Source organism: Falco biarmicus, chromosome 8 (assembly GCF_023638135.1).
Source record: "Falco biarmicus isolate bFalBia1 chromosome 8, bFalBia1.pri, whole genome shotgun sequence".
Lineage (NCBI taxonomy): Eukaryota > Metazoa > Chordata > Aves > Falconiformes > Falconidae > Falco > Falco biarmicus.
Window position 1 is genome coordinate 35,035,332 of NC_079295.1, and position 19,898 is coordinate 35,055,229.

Sequence of the window (19,898 nt, forward strand, 5' to 3'; positions counted from 1 at the left end):
TGAAGGGTCTGGCTGTATACTTCAGTCTCTTTGAAAAGCAGGCACATATGAAATGAGAATGTAGGTATCTAGCTTTTTTTTCAGGCATTTAACTACTACTGGAAAAAGTAAGTAAAAGGACTGAATTTCTTACGGTGCTTTTTAAAGCTACCTGGTCAGCAATGTCTGGGAGTAGTGGGGAGCCGCTGTAGCTTGCTCACTATGGATGAGAATGGGGAAAGAAGACAGTGGGTGACCCCAACACTGAGACTTTCAAGAGTCAACACACAGTTCTAGCAGAAAAATATTTTCATCATATATGAAAGCACAGCTCTACTCTAATAACTGCAATTTCTTTCATGTGTTATTTCACGTTTTCTTGGTCTTAGCTATTTTTACTTTGGAGAAGAAATGAATTTTTTCTGCCTGACAGGTCTAAATTCAAGCATGGAGTTTTAAAAATCAGCCTACATAATTTCTTCCTAACATATTAATACCTTAGATCTAAATAGCACCAGTTACAAGAATTCTTCAGTTGTCCTAAGTTACAGTGGTTTGCACTGACCACCTGCACACACTTTTTCAAGGTTTGCAGCAGGAGCTATTAGCTTTCCAACCGGAACTTCAGGAGCTAGCAGTGTACGAATGCACATATACTTCATCTTCCATGTATACTGGCTTTCTAGGGCTAATGAGAAAAAAACCCTGCAGTACAAAATCGTGTTTGCCACTGAAGAAAACATAATGTAATTGTACGCGTGGAATGGAAACACCGAGGGGGAAACAGTAATTGCACAGAATGCAAGCACACGCTTAAAGGGAGACTGTCAGTCTTTTTGTGGCATTAACAGTGCACAGTAGATGGTAATTTTTTTCCACAGAATCAAACTTTCAGGAGTAAATCTAAAAACGATATTGCTATCTTCATATCAGAATAGCCTGAACAAAGGTTGGGAAATATTACCAAGCACATTTATAGAATCACTGCAAGAAGTAAATGAAGGCAGAACACTGAATTTACTCAATCTTGCATTGAGTTCCCAGATGTCCTAAAAATCAGAGAAATAGTTTTCTGTATTCAGAGGTCCTGCACTGCACACAATCTGGGGAGAGTTAAGAATGTGAATGTTACTTTTTGCAGTTATAAGTAACAGAAGCCCTCTTCCCTATCCATTTGTGCTTTCTCTGTGTAGGAATCTCTCCCGTAATAGCAGTTGGTTATAACTTGCACAACACTAAGTCCAGAATGTCCCTGCCCTGAAAGATCCATACAGCTATATATGATAGCATCCCATTCCATTTAATACTGAAAGACTCCCACGACCTATTTACCAATGACTCCATAATGAATGGATTAGAAAGGTATTGAGAAAAAGAGACCACTGGAAGTGGCTACTACTTTTAGTAAAAAACCCAATACTTTCAAAAACCCCTCCCAACCATTACAAATTCCAAGGATTTACACTCTAGAAAGGCCTGTTCAAAGATCATTCTTCATATCTATATACATTGATCTACAGATATATACAGATTGATGACCAGTGTGATGACTGACTGCTACTCAAATCCAGAGTCAGAATGCAAGACTTACAGTACACTTGGCTCACAACTGTATAATTTTTCTGAATTTTACATCATGGACATTATACCTTAACAGCTAAAATTGAGATGAAACTAACTTTTTTCACAGTTTTAAGTAGTTTTACTTGGTCTTCTGATAACACTAACAAACCAGAAACATTAAACATGAATATTATTTCAATTAAACAGCAACAATATCTCAAAACCTTTATCAAGGACTCAAAAATCTGGCAAAGATGCCTGTTAGGGCTCACAAAACAAATTCCAAATTGAGCTACTGCTAGCCTTCAGCTGCAAGATGCAGAAGAGGTTTTAAGATACCAATATCCATTCATTTGATTCTACTTTTATTTTCAACCTGCTGGGGAGGAAGAATGAACCTGAAACATCTAGTGGGAAACCATAACATCTGAACATTTCCAAGATTTTTTTTTCTTGAGATTTACATATTGCTTTCTCATTTAACTTCTTCGTGCCTTCTGACATTTAAAGGACAATTTTAATGCTGTTTGAGAGAGTGAAGATGCTAATCTTGACAGCAAGAAATCTCTTTCAGATCTTACAGCACTACTTAAATTAATGAAGGGTTAGCAAGCAGCAGGAGATTTTATTACGTTTTTCAGTAGTGGCCCATCAACAGAAAGAAAATACTTCAAAAAGCACAACTCATTTGGAATCATTCCTTTCACTAACACAATCAGTAAGAATTCCAGCTGACACAAATAATTGCAAGGCATAATTCACCATTAAACCATTCCTGCACTAAATTAGGGTACCTCAATTTGTGTAGAAGAGAGCTATGCCAGCTGAAAAGTGGCTACAATGGTTGTGAATCAGTGCCCACTGTTAACATCCTGATTGTTTTGGGAACAATTACCATAAAATCTTTTGGGTTTTGTAGGAACTGCAAAAACAACAACTACACACAGAGGTGTTTGTTTGTTTGTTTTTAGCGAGGGGTAGCTTTATGATTGCCAATCCCTCTCATGCTGTTCTCCATCTGAAAATGCCCTGAATAAAGACAGAAAGTGGCACTTGCCTTGCCTTTAGACTGGAGCCAGATGTGGACTGTAGTAACTATTGTTGTTGGTACTATTATTATTATTATTATTATTATCTCTATTATATAACATTTTAGGGCTAGAAAACCATTAGTATGTGCACTGAAACCACAGCAGGAATTTAATCAATATGACTGCAATTTTACAAACTGGAATACACATACGGCAAGGGATGAAAATTTTCTTGCCTTTAAACAAAAGGTTCAAGGCATCTCAGGTGAGGACAGGTGATCAGGAGCTCAGCTTAAGACAGTAATTTTAGCAGAAGAGTCACCAGCTGCAGCCAGACCTCATTACTTCAGTCCCCAAGTTAACAGGACTGTTAAATTAGCTCACTGGTTCTGTAGCAGTTTCTCCTGATAAACACCACCCTTAGTCTCTGTGATCTGGTGGCATTGCATCTCACCTGTCACCTCACTGCATCTGTCAGCCGTGACGAGACACAAAATTTTCCATAACCTATTAGATCTGAAAAGTTCAGAATATTTCTCTCTAAATGATGAAACACCTTGCTGATGTGTTCTGTGCATTTATAAGACACTTCCATATTCTGCAATCTAATTTCAGAAACGGAAAGCAACAAGTTGGCACACAGCAAGGAGAGGCTGGGAGTGAACGCGGTAATGACCTCAGAAGCAGGGCAGCGTTCAGCCCCCTTGACCATAGCTTAGGATTCTTAATTTCCTGGATTTCAAGTACATTGGAGCTTCCCAGGAAATCACACACGACCAGATCTGAGATCCTTGTGATTTCTAAGAGGAGCATCAATCCAGTCCAGCTGTATTTTATTTTATCATGTTCAGCCACAGGGATGGAGAGCACGTGCATTCCAGTCTAAGATAAGTGTTGTTCTCAGGTAAAAATGATTAGCCTAAGAGACAGTCAGGTTAAATCAAATATGAGTTTCAAAACAATGAAATTATATACCTTGATTTAAAGCTGTCAGGTGGCATCAGTTCCAAGGTATGTGCTGGTCCATACAGATTAACCACAAACAGCTTTATTGTTGGGTTTGTTTGACCTGCCTTTGAAAAAAAAAACCAAAAAACGCGCTTTAGAGGCACTGAGTCACTGACAGCTAAATAGACTCACTCACTGACACAATTCAGTACCTTTACAATAATGAGAAGTTATTACAATTTAAAAATCTTAAATGTTAAAACATGAATTTCACAGCCATATGAATTACACAGCCAAAAATAAGAAGCATCAGTTCAGTAATTCTCCCACTGCCCTTTACTGACCACAGACCCCCCTGTGCAGAGCAAGTGACCAATGCTAGAAGTGGCTTGGCCCAGTTCAGTGAAGTCAGCTGCAAAAACACAGTTCCTAGACCAGCAGTTAGAGCAGCCTCCAGCACAGTCTCTTCCAGACACTATCGTTCCTTCTTCCAAAAAGCTGCATGACCTATATCTGGGATAGTATTCCTCCTCTTCCTCCTATCCCTTCTCTTTCTTTACCAATTTCCCCCAGTCTTCCTTCCCTGGTTTGCTGCGTTGGAAATCTTTATTTTTGGCCCTGTAAAGGACCAGCTGCTTTGGCAGGCCAGCTCTAAGAGAAACAAAATGCATTTTGTTGCTAAAGGGGAATAAAATGGCAGTTTGATATATATATCTCTACTGGGAAGAATCTGATGAATCCTGAGGATCTACAGGGAGGTGAGACTCATCCTTCTCACAGTAACATGGCTCATTAGTAAAGGATGTTCCTGAGATGAACAGAAAGGACTGGCAATAGAAATCAAGGCTCTGCAGGACTGCAAGGAGGTGCTACTGGTCCCACACCCCTGTCCTAGCTATATCACACTCAAGCTTCTTTTTCAGGGAAGTCGCAGGAGTCACACAATGCTATATAGCATCCTTGGGATATGGGGAATGAGAAGTGGTTCTCTCAATGGGGCTGACTCCTGTTTTATACTGGAAGGACAAGGTAAAATCACTGATTCTACAGATTTAATCATAATATTCTACAAAAGCTGTATATCTGGCTCTTCACAGGGGTATTTTGAAATGCAAAATATCTTGGCTGAAATAAACGCACAAATTCCCTTTAGAAATTGGACTTATCTCCCAATATAGTCTGCATGCTGTATCCACTCATTTCTGAGTAGTATGGCAGACAAGAAAGTGGCATTTCTGTATTTTCACTAGTGCTAAAAAAAAAGAAAAAAAAAAAAAAAGTTTTGAAAATGGATTTAATTAGACTCCTGGAATTTCATACTTTTTTTTCCATAAAAACTTTCACATTTGCCTCAATAGAAATGTGGTCTTTCAAAGGCATCCTTTGCATGAAGGCAGCTTGCAGAAATGTAAGACTGTGGAACAAAACCACTGAAAGATCAAGTCCTTAGGACACAACTGCAGCCTCCTTACATCCTTGGAACCCGACATTGACTGCACAGTGGTATCCAAGTACTCTCACTGGGAGGGCTGCCATGAGTAATTACTATCCAGCACGAGTATGAGGTGTAGAGAGACGCTCTAAATCTGTGCTGGCCCCTGTGCCTGAAACGAAGCACAGCACTGCCCCAGCTCTGCCATCACCAGTCCTGCTCCAGATGGGACAGAGGGGTCTGTGGCACAGCACAGCCTGAGCTGGCCTCTGCTCAGGGCTGTACCGCCCCGATGTCCTGTCCCCGCCACAGACACACAGCGTGCAGTTCTCATGTCCACATCTCTCCCTCGAGAGCCTCAGCTGCTCTACCACTCAGGGTCTCCCCATGACAATTTAAATAGTGTAAATCCTGTATGATACCCAAAACGTCTGTTCAGTAGCACAAGAACCCTTTACACCGAAATCCTACTTGTTCTCAATCTATTTATCAAAACTTAAACTTCCTTTTTAATTCTGTGCTTATGATGTACACAGATATGCGTGGTCCAGTATTCACAAACACATGTGGGTCTAATTTTATTTTTTAATCATAGACACAATTTTCTCCTATGGTTTGAATCTATAATAAAGACTAAACCTTTTTTTCATCTCTGTTGCCATACCACAAGCTTCATTACCAATTAATGGTGTTTAACGGGTAGCTAAATTGGCATTAAATGAAGACATTAAATAAAGATAATGTTTTTTCATTAACGAGATTACTGAAGTAGTATTGTGCATCACTTTTATGCTGAATTGCTAATGAAATGGAATTACTCATTTCTTGTTTACAAAGCTGACTTTTAAAAATATTCCTTTTTTTTTCCTTTGCTTTGGCACCCAAGGCCTTTTGCCAATGCAAGTATGTAAACTACCTCTGAAAATACTGTTATTTCATTATTTTAGAGTATTATTTCATAGCACAAATACATTATATTTATATTATGCATATTATTGTTTCATAGTACCTGGTACAGTCTAACTGTCCACCCATCAAGAATAGTGAGTCATCGCCAAAAATTGGTATCAGGAATAGGGGAACTAGTATTTTCTAAAGCCCTCAATGAGCTTCCCTTGTAATGTCAAAGAAGTACCACATACATGGACCTACATATCTGGTCAGAAAGGAACTCAGACACTTTGAAACTGCATGCATGGGATGGATAAACTGATTAAGCTGGAAGGGAATACCAGTGCTGGAGCTCAGCACAAAAGCAATGGGCTGGGGAGGCACCGAATCAGGAAATCCCCAGAAAACAAGGACTGATCTCACACATAATCCTTGTCTGTGCAGTTCTTTCACTTATCAACACAAGTCTAAAAAAACTTCTCTACATCTTCTGAAACTCAGCAATCATCCAATTTTTCATATATGTCTTTTCTCTCATTTTGATGGCCAGAAAAATATTCTATTGTGGTTTATCTTATTCAAGGCCAATCTGTCACATTCATTAACAGCATAATTTACTGAGATCTACATAACTGCAACAGAACTTGCCCTGACCTCTGCACACAGTGTGTGTGACTCCAGTGCAGTTGTGACAATATCTTTTTCTCTATGCAATCCTTCAAACATACTACACTTCTTTCAGAACTGGTGGACTGATTTTACCAAGCCATATATCAATGATGAAATGACTATGAATTAGTTTGCCTGCTGCTCCCTCACTCGATAGTTTCTTTCCAGCAAAAGTTGTTATAGTCTACTGGGGAAAAAAAAAAAAAAAAAAAAAGTATTTAACATTTCCTGAAAAGCAATATGAACAAAATCAGCCTCTGTTACTGCCTACAAACACTCCTTCCATATGGTTGAATAGTACCACTGAACAAGGAAGAGAAAGTGGGGGTCGTGCTCACACTCATCTTACCTTAGGATATGGATACTGCTTTCCTTTGGGATATAGACCTCCAGTAAACCGGGGAATAACCATGTTTGGTACCAGAGAGTCATTTATGGTCAGGAACGCCAGTCTTTCACCATCTGGAGACCACCAGTGGGCAACATGGGAATGAAGAAGTTCCTCTGCAAAATCAGATGTCCTTAGGGTCCATAAAAATAACTCCGACATAATTCCCAGCTCATTCAGTTGGCACAGATTTTTTTTCTTTCTGTGTCTATTTGAAATGCGTCTGTTGTAATTTCAGTAATTTCACATTATCCTGGGTTGAACGTTTGGATAACAAGGCATATCAAAAGACCAAACTTAACCATTTTCCTCAAATGAATATTTTCATTGGCATCAATAAATCATCTAAACATGTAAGATTATTGCAACTGCCATATGTTTAGTTTCTATTGCATTCCATTAGGTGTGTTTAATTCATTTTTAAATGATTTGGACCATTTTAATAGACACTTTTTTTTTCAGGATTGTCAACTTTTTTTTTTTTTTTTTTCTTCTCTTGTTCCATTAACATATAACTTCAGTATACCTGATTTCTCTGAGCTGTGACACCTGGTAACATGCAGGTCCTCATACAGTGATATTTATGTAATTATTTCTGGATGCAATATTTTGACTTTCTTGTCTCAGTCTAACGTCAGCTTTAATTTTTTAAAAGTTTAGTTTTTCTGCAATGTAAGTCTTTGAAAATCCAATCAAAATTTATTATTTTTATCCAAATTTTATTTGACTTCCAAATGAAAATACTTCTCCAAAATGTCATGCAATGTTATCTTATGTTTACTGTCATTGTATTTCATATTTGAATGAAACAAAGCAGAATCAACCATAGAAGCAGCACCCAAACTCCTGGAATCCCAGTAAAGCAGCTCCTGACCAATTCCAAATTCACCCTGTACACGTCTCCTGTCTTCCACTTGTGGGGAAAAGAAATACTTAGATTTTTTTCATTATGTATTTGAAATATTGACTTGTTTGGTGAGCATTTTGTATTTAAATTTGAAGAATTTGGCTGGAAACCCTAATTGAGAATAGTATACTAATGGGAACAGAGGCCTGAATGCACACCGAATTTAAAAGCTCAACTATAAAACTACTGAAATTGTCAATAGAGACTCTTCAGGATGCTAATCAGGTTCTGAAATTTATGAAGCAGCTTAATGGGTTGAATTATCTAAGGTTAGGTGCAATGAAGCTGGGACCTGTATTCAAAGTCTTATATTCTGGGTCATGCTTCTCTCCCTGGCTGGACAGCTAAAACCTTATACACAGGTGTCTTGTTTCAGCTGGGATGGACTTAGTTATCTTCTTAGGAGCTAGTGCGGTGCTGTGTTTTGGCTTTGACATGAGACTTTTCAGTTCCTCAGGCCTTGCTAGTAAAAAGGCTGGAGGGGCACAAGGAACTGGGAGGGGACACAGCCAGGTCAGCTCACCCGAACAAGCCAGAGCAGTGTTCCATCCCGTGGGACACTGTGCCTGGTATATGCCCCTGGGGGCTGGCCGGGGCAGGCAGGTCACTGCTCGGGGACTGGCTGCGCATTGGGCCGGTGAGCAGTTGCGTTGTGCACCACGTGTTCCCTTCTTCCTTTCCCTCTGGATGTTATTCTTTCCCTTCCCCTTTTCATTATAACTGTTATTGTCATCAGTGTTATTAGTTCTTTCTTTTTTATTCTATTTCAATTATTAAATTGTTCTTATCTCAACCCCCGAGTTTTACATTCCTTTCCAACTCTCCTCCCCGTCCCTGTGGGTGAGGGGGGAGTGATCCAGCGGCTGCGCGGTACTTAGTTACCAGCCGGGGTTAAACCACGACAACAGGAGAACCGCAGAGAATGGATGGTGAATGACGGATAGGAAAAATTGCAATTGTGTTTGTTTTAAAATATTAGTGTGCATTTAAACAAGGTTATTCACACAAAGAGAAGCTATTCCCAAACGTTTTGGAATGTAAAAAATGCTAATAACAAACTCATGTAAATGATAGAGGAAAATAAATGTCAAAAAGAGGAACAGTTCTCAATTCAACTAAAAACCTCTTAACTTCATCTGGACAATAGTCAGCCTGCTCAGTTTCGGATGCTATTAAAAACTCTACTGAAAGTAGAGGGCCGCTTTAAGTTAAACAACAGTTAATGGCAAAGAAGCAGTATAGTCATTCCTGCCACATGGACTGTGGTTCTCCAGGGTGTATAGACAGAATTCCCTTTTACCTGACTTTAATTATGCATATTGTGAAGAGCCCGCTGCGTGCCTGCATCCTGGGGAAGCCAAAGCGTTCTCCGTAACCAAGAAACGCAACAGCTATTTGGGCCAGGGATTAAAAAACTTGGAAAAGAATGGGCAAAATCACTTAAGGAAGGCTTTAGGACACGTATCAGGAGGAAGGCTTTGGGATGTGTATCACCTCCCACAGTATTTCAGAAACTTCCTAGTCCCAGACTAGACACCTTTGGCTTTTCCTTCTCATGACAAAGGTATGTGTATAGCTGTAGAGACAGGGAACAAGAAGAACAAACTAGGGTGGTAACTGATGTGGAGGTATAAGACATTTGGACGAATACAACTTGTAAAAAAATTGGCTTCTTTTTAAAAAAATGAGAAGCAGTCTTGTGGCTGTTTTGAAAATCAGCCAGGTATGAGACTTGGTATCTGTGCGTTCACAGGCAGAAATCACCCACAGCACATATGAAAAGGTCTGTGTTTTGCTGTTAGCTAAAGAAATTTCATGAAGCTCTAAAGCTTTTCAGTCCTTAAATGTTACTTAATAAAACTTGTCCATAGGAACAGTGGGCACACACAGAGAAGCAGGAGCACAACCTCAGACAAGCGTCACTGCCATTATCATGCGAGCTGCTCCTGTTCTTTCCAAGTTGCTCCATTCTCTTTTTCTGTTCATCATGAAATATTTGCAGCTTAAAGGAATAGTCATTTATTTTAGCAACAACTTTGTTGATCTTTAGAACAAATGAAGTTACAAAAAATCCACATCAACTTTTTCAGATACTGTTTCTGAGACACATAGGTAAACTGAAACATCAAACAAAAAACGCATATTGGCATGTTTCAAATAAAAAGAGATTAGGTTTTATTCTCTTTAGTTCTTAAATGTAGATCTCTTCAATACAGAGGTCCAAATCATAAAAAAAACCCCACATCTCTTCCATCAAAATATGTCCTTAAACTTCTATCTGGATAATTCTTAGATGGTGTCTACTCCATCCCTTCGAGACAGCTCAAATAAAACACCTAGCGAATACCAGAACAGATCAGTTGGTTTAGTAACGTTTTGTGTCCCTTCCAGCCTGAATTATCCTATGATATCCTTATGATCCCTAGCAGACCAGGAAGGAATGTTTATTTAAAGAATCGCATATTACATTTCGTTCTGTGGAGTAGAGCTGTATAATGATGTATATCATTCACTGTATGTCATTCACTGCAGCTCCATGCTGCACCCAGCTGCACCCCAAAGAGAAGAGAAACAGAGGCTGCCCTCCTCTGAACAGGTGTCCTCAAAATGCTTGCAGAATTGGAGCCAGAATTGCCTTGTTGCATCCATGACTGTGACTTACTGAATTCACTTTGTTTTAGCAAATACACCACATACTATGCCAACTTCAATGAGCTCTATATGCTTAAATTCTTCAATTTGCATGCAGTCATGTTAGATTTGAAGAATATGAAGTGCACATAAAACCATATTCCATTCCAAAGATGTCCTTTGCCCTTAAGTTTTGAAATATGCCGCTACATTAAAACATTTCAAAACTTCACTCAAAACTTTGAAAGTGGTAACTATCAGACACAGGCATTTATACGGTTACGGGATGCAAGCCACTATTCTAATTTCAGAGTTTACTTGGGCAGAAATTTAAAAAAAATCCCAATGTGACCTATCTGCTTGTAACTATTGAAATGCCAAGAGGTATGGGTAGACCATTTCTAAGGGCCACACTGAAGTGCCTTGCTGTATGGTGTAACACCACCCCTAAAAAACACTCTGCCCTGCAGAACTCTACGTGTGAGAAGTTATATATTACAGGTAACCAAGTATTTAACACTGAGATATTTATCTATAAAATTCATGAGTCCCATAGAAAGCATAACTGTAATTTGTATTGATTCTAAGCTCTTGTACCAAGCTGGATAATCTGCTCCCATTTGTTTTTCTTTATTATCACGTTAAAAGCATTTTGGGTGCAGAGAGAAACATTCTGCGGTATTATACAGAAAAGACAGCTTCAGAAGCCAGAGGATATCACAGACTGGCCTGTCCTCCTCTCCATTTTGGCTCTGCTTGCTAGCAACAGCAAGCTTTCCTGGAGTCTAGGCCAGGCTGATTTAAGCAAAACTAGCAGCCACTGTTGAGGTAACAGTATGACACTTTTAAGATCTTGTCAAAGCACTCAGATCAGACTCAGGCATGTTCTTAAAGTCAAACGTGATATTACTGCCCGGGTTGAGGGGCTGGAGTCTCCCGTGAGTCATGCTAGCACACAGCACACCAACCACCACCCAGGCTGAAGGAGAGATACTGATACAGATCAAGTGAGGCACTAAGCAGTACCATCTTTCAGCACCTTTCATGATGTATCCACCAGTAAAAAAGAAAACACAGCCAATTCTGCTTCTATGCTACAATTCTTCTGTGCCTTCTTCTATTAGCATGTTTAATTGTAAACAGATCATCACTGTTCATGAAAGCAAAAGAATCCTTTCCCTCCTCACTTGCATTGTAAACCCAGAACAGCTCCAAAGGTATGAATGGAGTTTTTCTAGGTAAGTGAAACATACAGCGGGGTTAGTTTTATTTGAGTAGCTCTATTTGAAATGCCAGACCTGGTAAGTCGGTAGTAAAATCCCACATCAATATTTCACTACCATAGCACTTTTCACATGCTACCTAGTGTTCACAATACATTTGATACATTCTGCTAGAAAATAAATTCCTCTTTCTCAGAAAATATTGTTATATGCAAAACAGAAGTCAATACAAAGTATGAATAGTTACAAAGGCAATCTTGCAAGAAAATAACAAGGCAAAGCAAAAATAACTTTAGATGGCATTTCCTGAAATAAATAGATTCATGCTGTTGGGTCTGTACAAGAACCTCTCATCTGTTTTAATAAACATATATATTTTTCCGGCTTACCTTCATATAACCAGTCTGCAATTCCATTAAAAATAATTCCTTCTTTTCCTGAAGATGTCAGGCGCAATGAGCTACTCTTTACATCTGGCTGATAGTAGATGTTATTTTCAAAAATATAAATCTGGATGAGGTAAGAGAGACGGGGAGAAAAAAGAACATTTTGGTAGATATAAATGAATGTTCGGCAATGAAAACATTATTTCCTCAGGCTCAGAACAGTCTACAGAATAATTCAGCATGAGTTTTCACCAACAGTGGCTTCATATTTCCTTTTATTATCAATTTGGACAAACTAAGCAAACTTCTAATACTTACACCAAGCCAAATTCTTCCTTTGAAATTGTCTTCCCAGTTGAAATGTTTCTATTCACTTTATGAAGTATTACTAAATTCCTCAGAATCATACAGGAGACAAGTTTTATAACAGTTGAACAGATCAAGAAATTTTCCATTAATTCCATTCTATCTAATAAAATCATCTGGTTTTCTAGCTCTGAAATTAGACACACTTCTGGCAAGTACATACAGCACAGTACATACATCATAAATGTTAGCTACAGCTTTATATCATGGTGTGAGAACATACTTGTAAAGCAAAAATAAATAGCAGACTGGCATTAACTTTTTTCAGCTTGCTGACCCTGTTTCTGACTGACACACAAACGTTTTACCTATAGTGTGCTATATAATTGCCCTTTATTTTCAAGTCTAGGCTACTCCTCTTTTTCCTGCAAGTAACAGACTAGAGTGACAGTTCTTTCTCCTGCCACTTCTCAGCCTTGTCTGCTTTTCTTTCCCCACTCACTTTGTTGCAAACGATTTCAAGATCACTCATTTTGTGAAAGTGAGCTCCAAGCTCCATGAAGAAGTGCAATAAAAGAAAGATAGAGGCCAAACCCCCAATGACAATAATAATAAAAGACTTTGGAGGAGTATGGTGATGGCAAAAAGGGCAGGAGACACACACAGTGACGATCAGAAATGTTTATGACATGGAAATTCTTCTGTACTCAGGCATATGCCACAAGGGGCTGTATTCCTGCCTCTCTGCTATCAGCCAGGAGACCTTTGAGCACTTCACTGCAACACAATTTAGGCACCTGTTGTCCCAAACTTCTCCACTGGCCCTATCTTTCCCAGTCCACATTCCTAAGAAACAAACATCTGAGATACTAACAAGCCAAAACCTGTAGACTGGTATAAAAAGCAGAACCACAGCTACCAGTATTTCCTGTAATAATGCTCTTAATCCTTTTTTTGTCCGTACTCCTGCATTCCTCATTTTCCTCAGTTGGCAACGCCTGTGGCTAGACTCATCTTTCAGCTATAATCGTCTCAGAGTTGTAGCCTTTTTCTTTACGTTTTTGTTAAATTGCAATGGCGACATATGTGCTTGCATAGATTAACAATGGAATCAAACTAACATCAGTATTACGCACCATCGTGATCCACACCAAGAAAACACAGCTAACCGCACTAGAGAAGTTTTTGTTATATGATTTCATCAATGTACACTGATACAAGGAGTCTCAGGGATTGCTAACGTGAAGTAAATATATTTCCACCAAAGAACGTTTTAAAAGCCTAGTCATTTGTCATTCTCATACTTCTATGATAAACGACTTTTGGGAAAATACTAACCAGAAAGCAAAGTTTTATTATCACTGTTACTGCCGTTCTCTTTGCTACTACATTACCATCTGAAATAGATTTCCCTACGAGTCCCCAAACTAACGGCATTTCTGACTTTTAACAGTAGCCACTTCATGATTTCTGCTGCAAAAAGCAATAAAGCTGATGTTTTTTCATACCATGAGCAATGCAATCATTTTAACTATTACTGGGAAACAAGGGTGATTTGGAACGAGTTCTTTATGGTCAGAAATTCAAAACTTGGCAGTGGGTTCAAAACTGAAGGATTAGAGAACGCTGGACATATCAAGCTTTTGAAATAATATGGACAAACAATTCTTGTCAAAGTATATTTCAACACTGAAAACGTACATGTTTTTCAAAGGTAAAAGAAACAAACAGAAGTAACAACAAGGCATGGTTAATTGCTTAACCAAGAAAAACAAATTGATTTAGCCAAGAACTTGCTATTTAAGTAAACTAAAAATATTCCTATCAGACTAGATTACAGATAGCATAAGTAGTGGGAACCACTCTACTGACTATTGCTTAGTAAGGAGCAATTTCTTACAGTTGACGATCTCTACTTACATAAACAACTGCTTTCAGGAGATTACAAAAAATAAAACAGGCTACTTGATCAAATGATTCTATTTTATTTAAGCTTCTTTAATTAAATGAGCTTAATCTAATCCATTTTTGAAGATCAGAAGTATCATTTTTGCTTCTCTCCTCTTTTTCAGGCCATTTGTATTTTTAATGGTGAAGATACCCGTAGTGTCTAGTCTCTGCAATGAAAAACTTTTATTTAAAGCCATCATTGCCAGTCAAAGCACAGGATTAAGAACTACTTGTTTTATGACTGAACCATGAAAAGGTCTTTAATCCTGTTATTACTAGTTAGCAGGCATTGCTAATTCCATTTGACACATTTCAGACAAGTAAATATATCAGAAGGAATACTGACTGTTGTGCCACTGATTGACTGCTGGCTTCCTCTGCTTTACACCCCATTGATTTCATAAACTGGCTTTGTCTCCATCCTCAGCCAGTTCTCAGCCACCCTCTAAACATCCCCACAATCCTCTTAGTTTACTCTGTCATGTGAAGTTTCCCTTCTCTCCTCATTACTTGTGACATATGGTTTTTCAACTTTGAAAGCTACGCCCAAGAACAATATTTTTTCTTGAACATATGGATCAGAACATTTAAAAGTTCTTCTAAAACTTCAAAGCCACCCAGTGGCTCCCTCCCTACCCAGCCTCAAGCTCATTCCTTACTTGAATTTAACATTAAAAATGATGAATTTATGTTCCTTTGCAAAACATTCATGAAATACAAGCATTCATGTTCCTCCACATAACTAAACAGCATGCAAATGCACATCGATGATTTAGGGTCGGCACACTGGCAAGTTATTGCTCTGCACTGCCTGCAGCGTTTGGAAAGATCAATATCCCTATGCCTGAACCTGTAAAAACATCTCAGAAAGATTCACCATTATGGTTAGTCATTTAATCTCATCTGTAATTTTGACTATTTGTTATATTTCAGGAGGTGCCATTATCCACATGAAGCCCACAAGCTGCTGTTTGTGCCAACAGGAATGGCTTCGTGCACACTTCTTGCAGTGATGCTGCCTAAACCCCGCAGCCAGGACTACATTCCCTTCCATTCCTGAACATGCCAAAGTGCTCATCTGTAATTAACACATTCACCTCTTGGAAATAAGAACTCGGGAGTTCAAATGTTGATTTCTGCAGCAAAACAGGCAGCAGAGCTGCCATAGGAGTGACAACATTGTTGTGATGGCTACTAGTAGTGGCCTGAGAGGTTCTGTGCTTTGCTTTCTGTAAATCCAGACTATGGATTCAATTAAGCACAAGTACTTTGTGCAGCCACAGAAACCAATCTCTCATCTGACATTAGCGTCGCAGCAATGCAGCCAAGACAGACATTTCTAAAAGGCATACTCACTGAGAATGCTTATTCCTGGTATAATGTTTATGTGGTATAAATTTATTTTGTATATTACTCTCAAAATATGGAAATTTTAAGAGAGCACCACTTGAAATCTATTCTGTTCACAAGATTGTGAATAGTTTTATTTTATGTTGATTATCATGAGCCCACCAACTAAAAGCAGCAATGGAACTATTCCTCAGCTGAAACACGCAAAAAATCCTACCCCAGGCCCCAGAAGCAGAGGAAGTCCTGAAATATTATGGTGAAACTCTCCCCTCCCTGCAAAAAGTTCCTTTTCTTTGGTTTGTACATTTTCGCTTTCTTTCTCTAAACATTGCCTCCAATGCTTTCTGGTCAAAGTAGCATCTGTAGAAAACTGTACGGTTCCACTTTCTGCTACAATAAAATGTATTTCCTTTTCTTTCTTTCTTGAAAGAAAGCTTTTCTTTAAAGAACACAAGGACTAGATGGAAAGTTTTGTGTTTTACGTGGTGGCTGCTGCTGCTGCTTAGTTGCAGTACAGCCATACACAGAAGCTGAATTTATGAGCCACAATTTGGTCTTTAAAATTGATTGAAAGAAAGAGCAAGTGGCTGGAAAAGAACTCAAACTACTACTTTTCCTACAACGGAGACGTAGACTCTCAAATACTGCAAGGCAGACAGCAAATCATGACACTGGGACAAGAATTATTGATCAAAACAAAACAAAATATTCTTGGAGTCTTGCAAATACACATGCCTAAAATCCTGACTCCAGTAAGTAAAACTGAGCATGTGCCCAAATGTTTCCAGGGTAGGGATTTCACATACTTCATCACTTTGTATATTGCGTTTTGGGCAATGTCACATAAACCAAAAATTTCTGTTGCTAGTCTATCGCCACTCAGGTATTTGGGAGCAAGTAAAAGGGCTTTTCTTAGTATACACTTGGGTCTAATTACTACATCATGAGTACTAAAATGTTGACTGTAACTACTGAATCTTCCAAAATTGCTAAAAGAGGGGTTGCTAACTGTGTATCAGACAGGTATTCTCAATAATACATCAGTGGCTTTGTGCCCAAAATGCTTTCACAGCTTTCAGGCATGATGATAAGAAAATAAATTGAAAAAGGCACAAAGTGGAACCAGGCTATCTTATATGAAAATTATTTATTACAATTTTCTTAACCTCTTCGCTTCACCACCTATTTTCCAAGTATTTTTAAAATATTTAATATTTTTTTTTTTAGTTAAGACCCTTAGATAATAATGCTGTAAATAGGGATAAATATCAAAACCTATGGCCTTCAAAATTATTTCACTTTTTGTTGTCTTTGAGATTTTTCACAGGTTATCACATCAAGCCTTTCAAATGAAGAAAAAACCACAGCATTTCTTCAATTATTTTATTAAATATTTTCAAGTTAATGAAAACCATCTGCAAGAATGTTTTGGACTATTGAGAGATTAATTCTTGATAATGATCACATTATTTCAAGTGACTCTGAAGAATCTGAGGATCGGCTTGCTCTACTGTTCTACCTACAGCACTAATCCTCCTCATTCTTCCACATCTGTCAGCCACTAAAGTATTTTTTCATAAACCTTCTTCTAAATGAATTTGTTCCAAAACACTTATTTATTGTCTGCAACATGTTTCACAATTGCATGATTTTATTTCAGGTTAAGGTCTGAAGCAGAGCACCCAGTCCAAGCAGTTAGTTCCAGATGGCAGACAGCTGTGAAAACACAGAGCCATGCAATCCCACAGCTGAACGGCAAACCCAGTGCCAATCGCTGAAGAGGCCCCCTGTGTGTCTTTAATCATTTCAAACACTACAAGCGGAGAAAAGCCACTAAATTACAGAAAAAATACTCCACGTTTTCCCTTTAGGTGCTCCACTGCAGCCTTCTGCATGGGCATATCCACACTCAGTCACTCTTCTGATTGCAGGGTGGCGTATCAGCAACAGGACAAGCTTCTGCCTCACCAGCTGGGTGGCCACAGCAGACTGCCTGGAGCTGTGTGGGGGTCACCATGTGATTGCTTACCCTGCACAGAAGCAGTAACTGTAGGCAAATCAGGGCTTTGAGCTTGCTACCAAAGCAGGGGCAGCTTCTCTACCAGAGGCTGCCAGCAGCCGGTTAGCCCTAGCAGCGCTGAGACAGAGCCACTACCAGACGTTTGCATGTGTCCTAGAAATTCATCCAGGCACCAAAGTTCAGATTTGTACTTATATCCAAAACCCCAGTTTTCTTCAGGTGGAAGAGAAACAGCTGCAACCCTTGATGACGAAACCTGTCTCCTTCCCCAGAGCCAGTCACTGTTCTCACTTGCAGAGACAAGCTACCAAACCGAGGCAAATTTCTCCCAAACTTTACATTAAGAAGGTAGGCTTAATAATCCAGCATTAGTCCTTTCTCTTACTTACGCATGGATAAACTTATTTTTATATTAGTATGGTAAGGTAGCTTACCATGCAACAAGTTCTTAAAATAGACTATACAAACACTAACTGTATAGGTATAATGTACTGCCACTGCTGTTCCCCAGCAAGGAGAGGGAACCACCTGGGGTCTAGAACCAACATTAGTCACTCATGTCATGCTCCGCCCAAGCTGAAGGTGTATCTCCCCGCTCTGTACCACAACCAAGGACTTGGTGGCCTCTGTCACACTTACTGTAGCGTGGCCACAGTTTAAAAGCCCTGAGAAGGTGCAGCTGTCCTATAAAGCATGTTTGCAGATTGCCAGTCTAATATTTCCACATAACCTGATGTGAAATGATAGTAGAAGTCACTAACAACTAACAAAAAAACTGGAAGAAAATTAGTTAGCACGGCCTTTAAAATTGTCTTGATATTTATCATAGAGAAAACTTGGACACCTGCCCTGTAATGGTTAATATATCACAGACTTATTTTCCTAACTTAATGAGTGAATCTTTCTAATTAATCCTTCAGAGTTTGAGCATAGCAGATTTGTTTGACTTCCTGATTGATACCATCAGCACAAACACATTTTGCCATCAATAATAACAGAAATATGTAATGTAAACTGCAAGTGTCAGTGGGCTTTTGCAGCCATAAATTACCCTTACATAAGTTTCAACAGCTCCTGAAATTAACTTTTCAAGATAAAAAGACAATACTCAGTATCCAGCATCTGTCCTGAAGGAAAGAAATGGTGGAGTGTGACTAATGGCACAGTTTGTCATTACATGGATTCATCAGGACAAATACCTACTTCAAGGAAGGTGCCAACCAAACCCTAAAGCTGCTGAGCAGATACAGCTGGGAAGGAAACAAGGCAAGCATCTGTATCAATACACCTTTGGTTAAAAAACCCCACATCCATACTACAAGCACTGGTGTCTTCCTGCACAGGTAAGTGACCTACCTGTGAACTGAGGAAATAATCAGATTCTTCCTCTGACTCTCTAACCAGCAAATATATAAATAACTATTCCAACTTGGAACAACTTCAGTGCTCTCCCTTAATACCCCAGAGAACATGACAGTCTTCCTTACCTTTCACAGCTATGACAAGACTAAGGAATTTCTGATTATGCCCAGAAGGAGACCTTCAGGCATGCAGGAAAAGCTTCTGCTGCAGAACTCTGTCAGTTGCTAATGACTGTTAAGACATCGACCTAAACCACCTTCAGGCAGCCCATCTCTGGCTATATTTATGTGTGACCTTGGCAAAGACACACAGTTCACCACTTGTTGGACTGGCACAGGTGTCTTCAGAGTGCAACGTTCTACATAACAGACCGCTCAAATGCACTGTGCAGAGGGGTAAGTATTCTTACTGATGCAGAAACAAACGTCGTCCTGCGCACCCACACAGATAGTCTGGCTAACCAGGTGACTCCACCACCACCATGAGTGATAGCTACATCTCAGCACAGGATCTATCAGACTTCATTTCCTAAGCATGCAGCAAAATTATATCCCTTCTTCTTGTGAGACTGCCAGCTAATTAGTTGGATAATTAATTCTTCAAAAGCTTCAAGATGTTTTTCCATCTGGGCTTGCCTCTTACCACTTGTTCTGTCTCCTGTCTTACCACACATTAACAAGGGCCAAATCCAACTTCCCTTAGTTAGATCAGTCACTAAGATTTCCAGATGAGTATGTTTTCTTGCTAACAACTGTTATTACAAACAATATTGGCTATCCATTAGACAAAAGAAAGTCAAAGAAAGAATACTTTCTTAGTTGCTCCAAAAATTTTGCACTTTGCTCTTCGGAGATCAGACTGT

General features: G+C 39.0%; 1 protein-coding gene across 3 annotated transcripts in view; it reads right to left on the reverse strand.

Moving 5' to 3' along the window:
* Window positions 1–19,898, reverse strand: part of DPP10 (dipeptidyl peptidase like 10) — a 548,469-nt gene that overhangs the window by 43,378 nt on the left and 485,193 nt on the right. For all 3 annotated transcript variants that reach the window (XM_056350156.1, XM_056350155.1, XM_056350157.1), the window contains exons 8-10: window positions 12,052–12,172; window positions 6,863–7,017; window positions 3,549–3,646 (exon numbers count right to left, since the gene is read on the reverse strand). In XM_056350156.1, coding sequence (XP_056206131.1) covers window positions 3,549–3,646; window positions 6,863–7,017; window positions 12,052–12,172 — 374 coding nt within the window. The remainder of the gene's footprint in view (window positions 1–3,548; window positions 3,647–6,862; window positions 7,018–12,051; window positions 12,173–19,898) is intronic.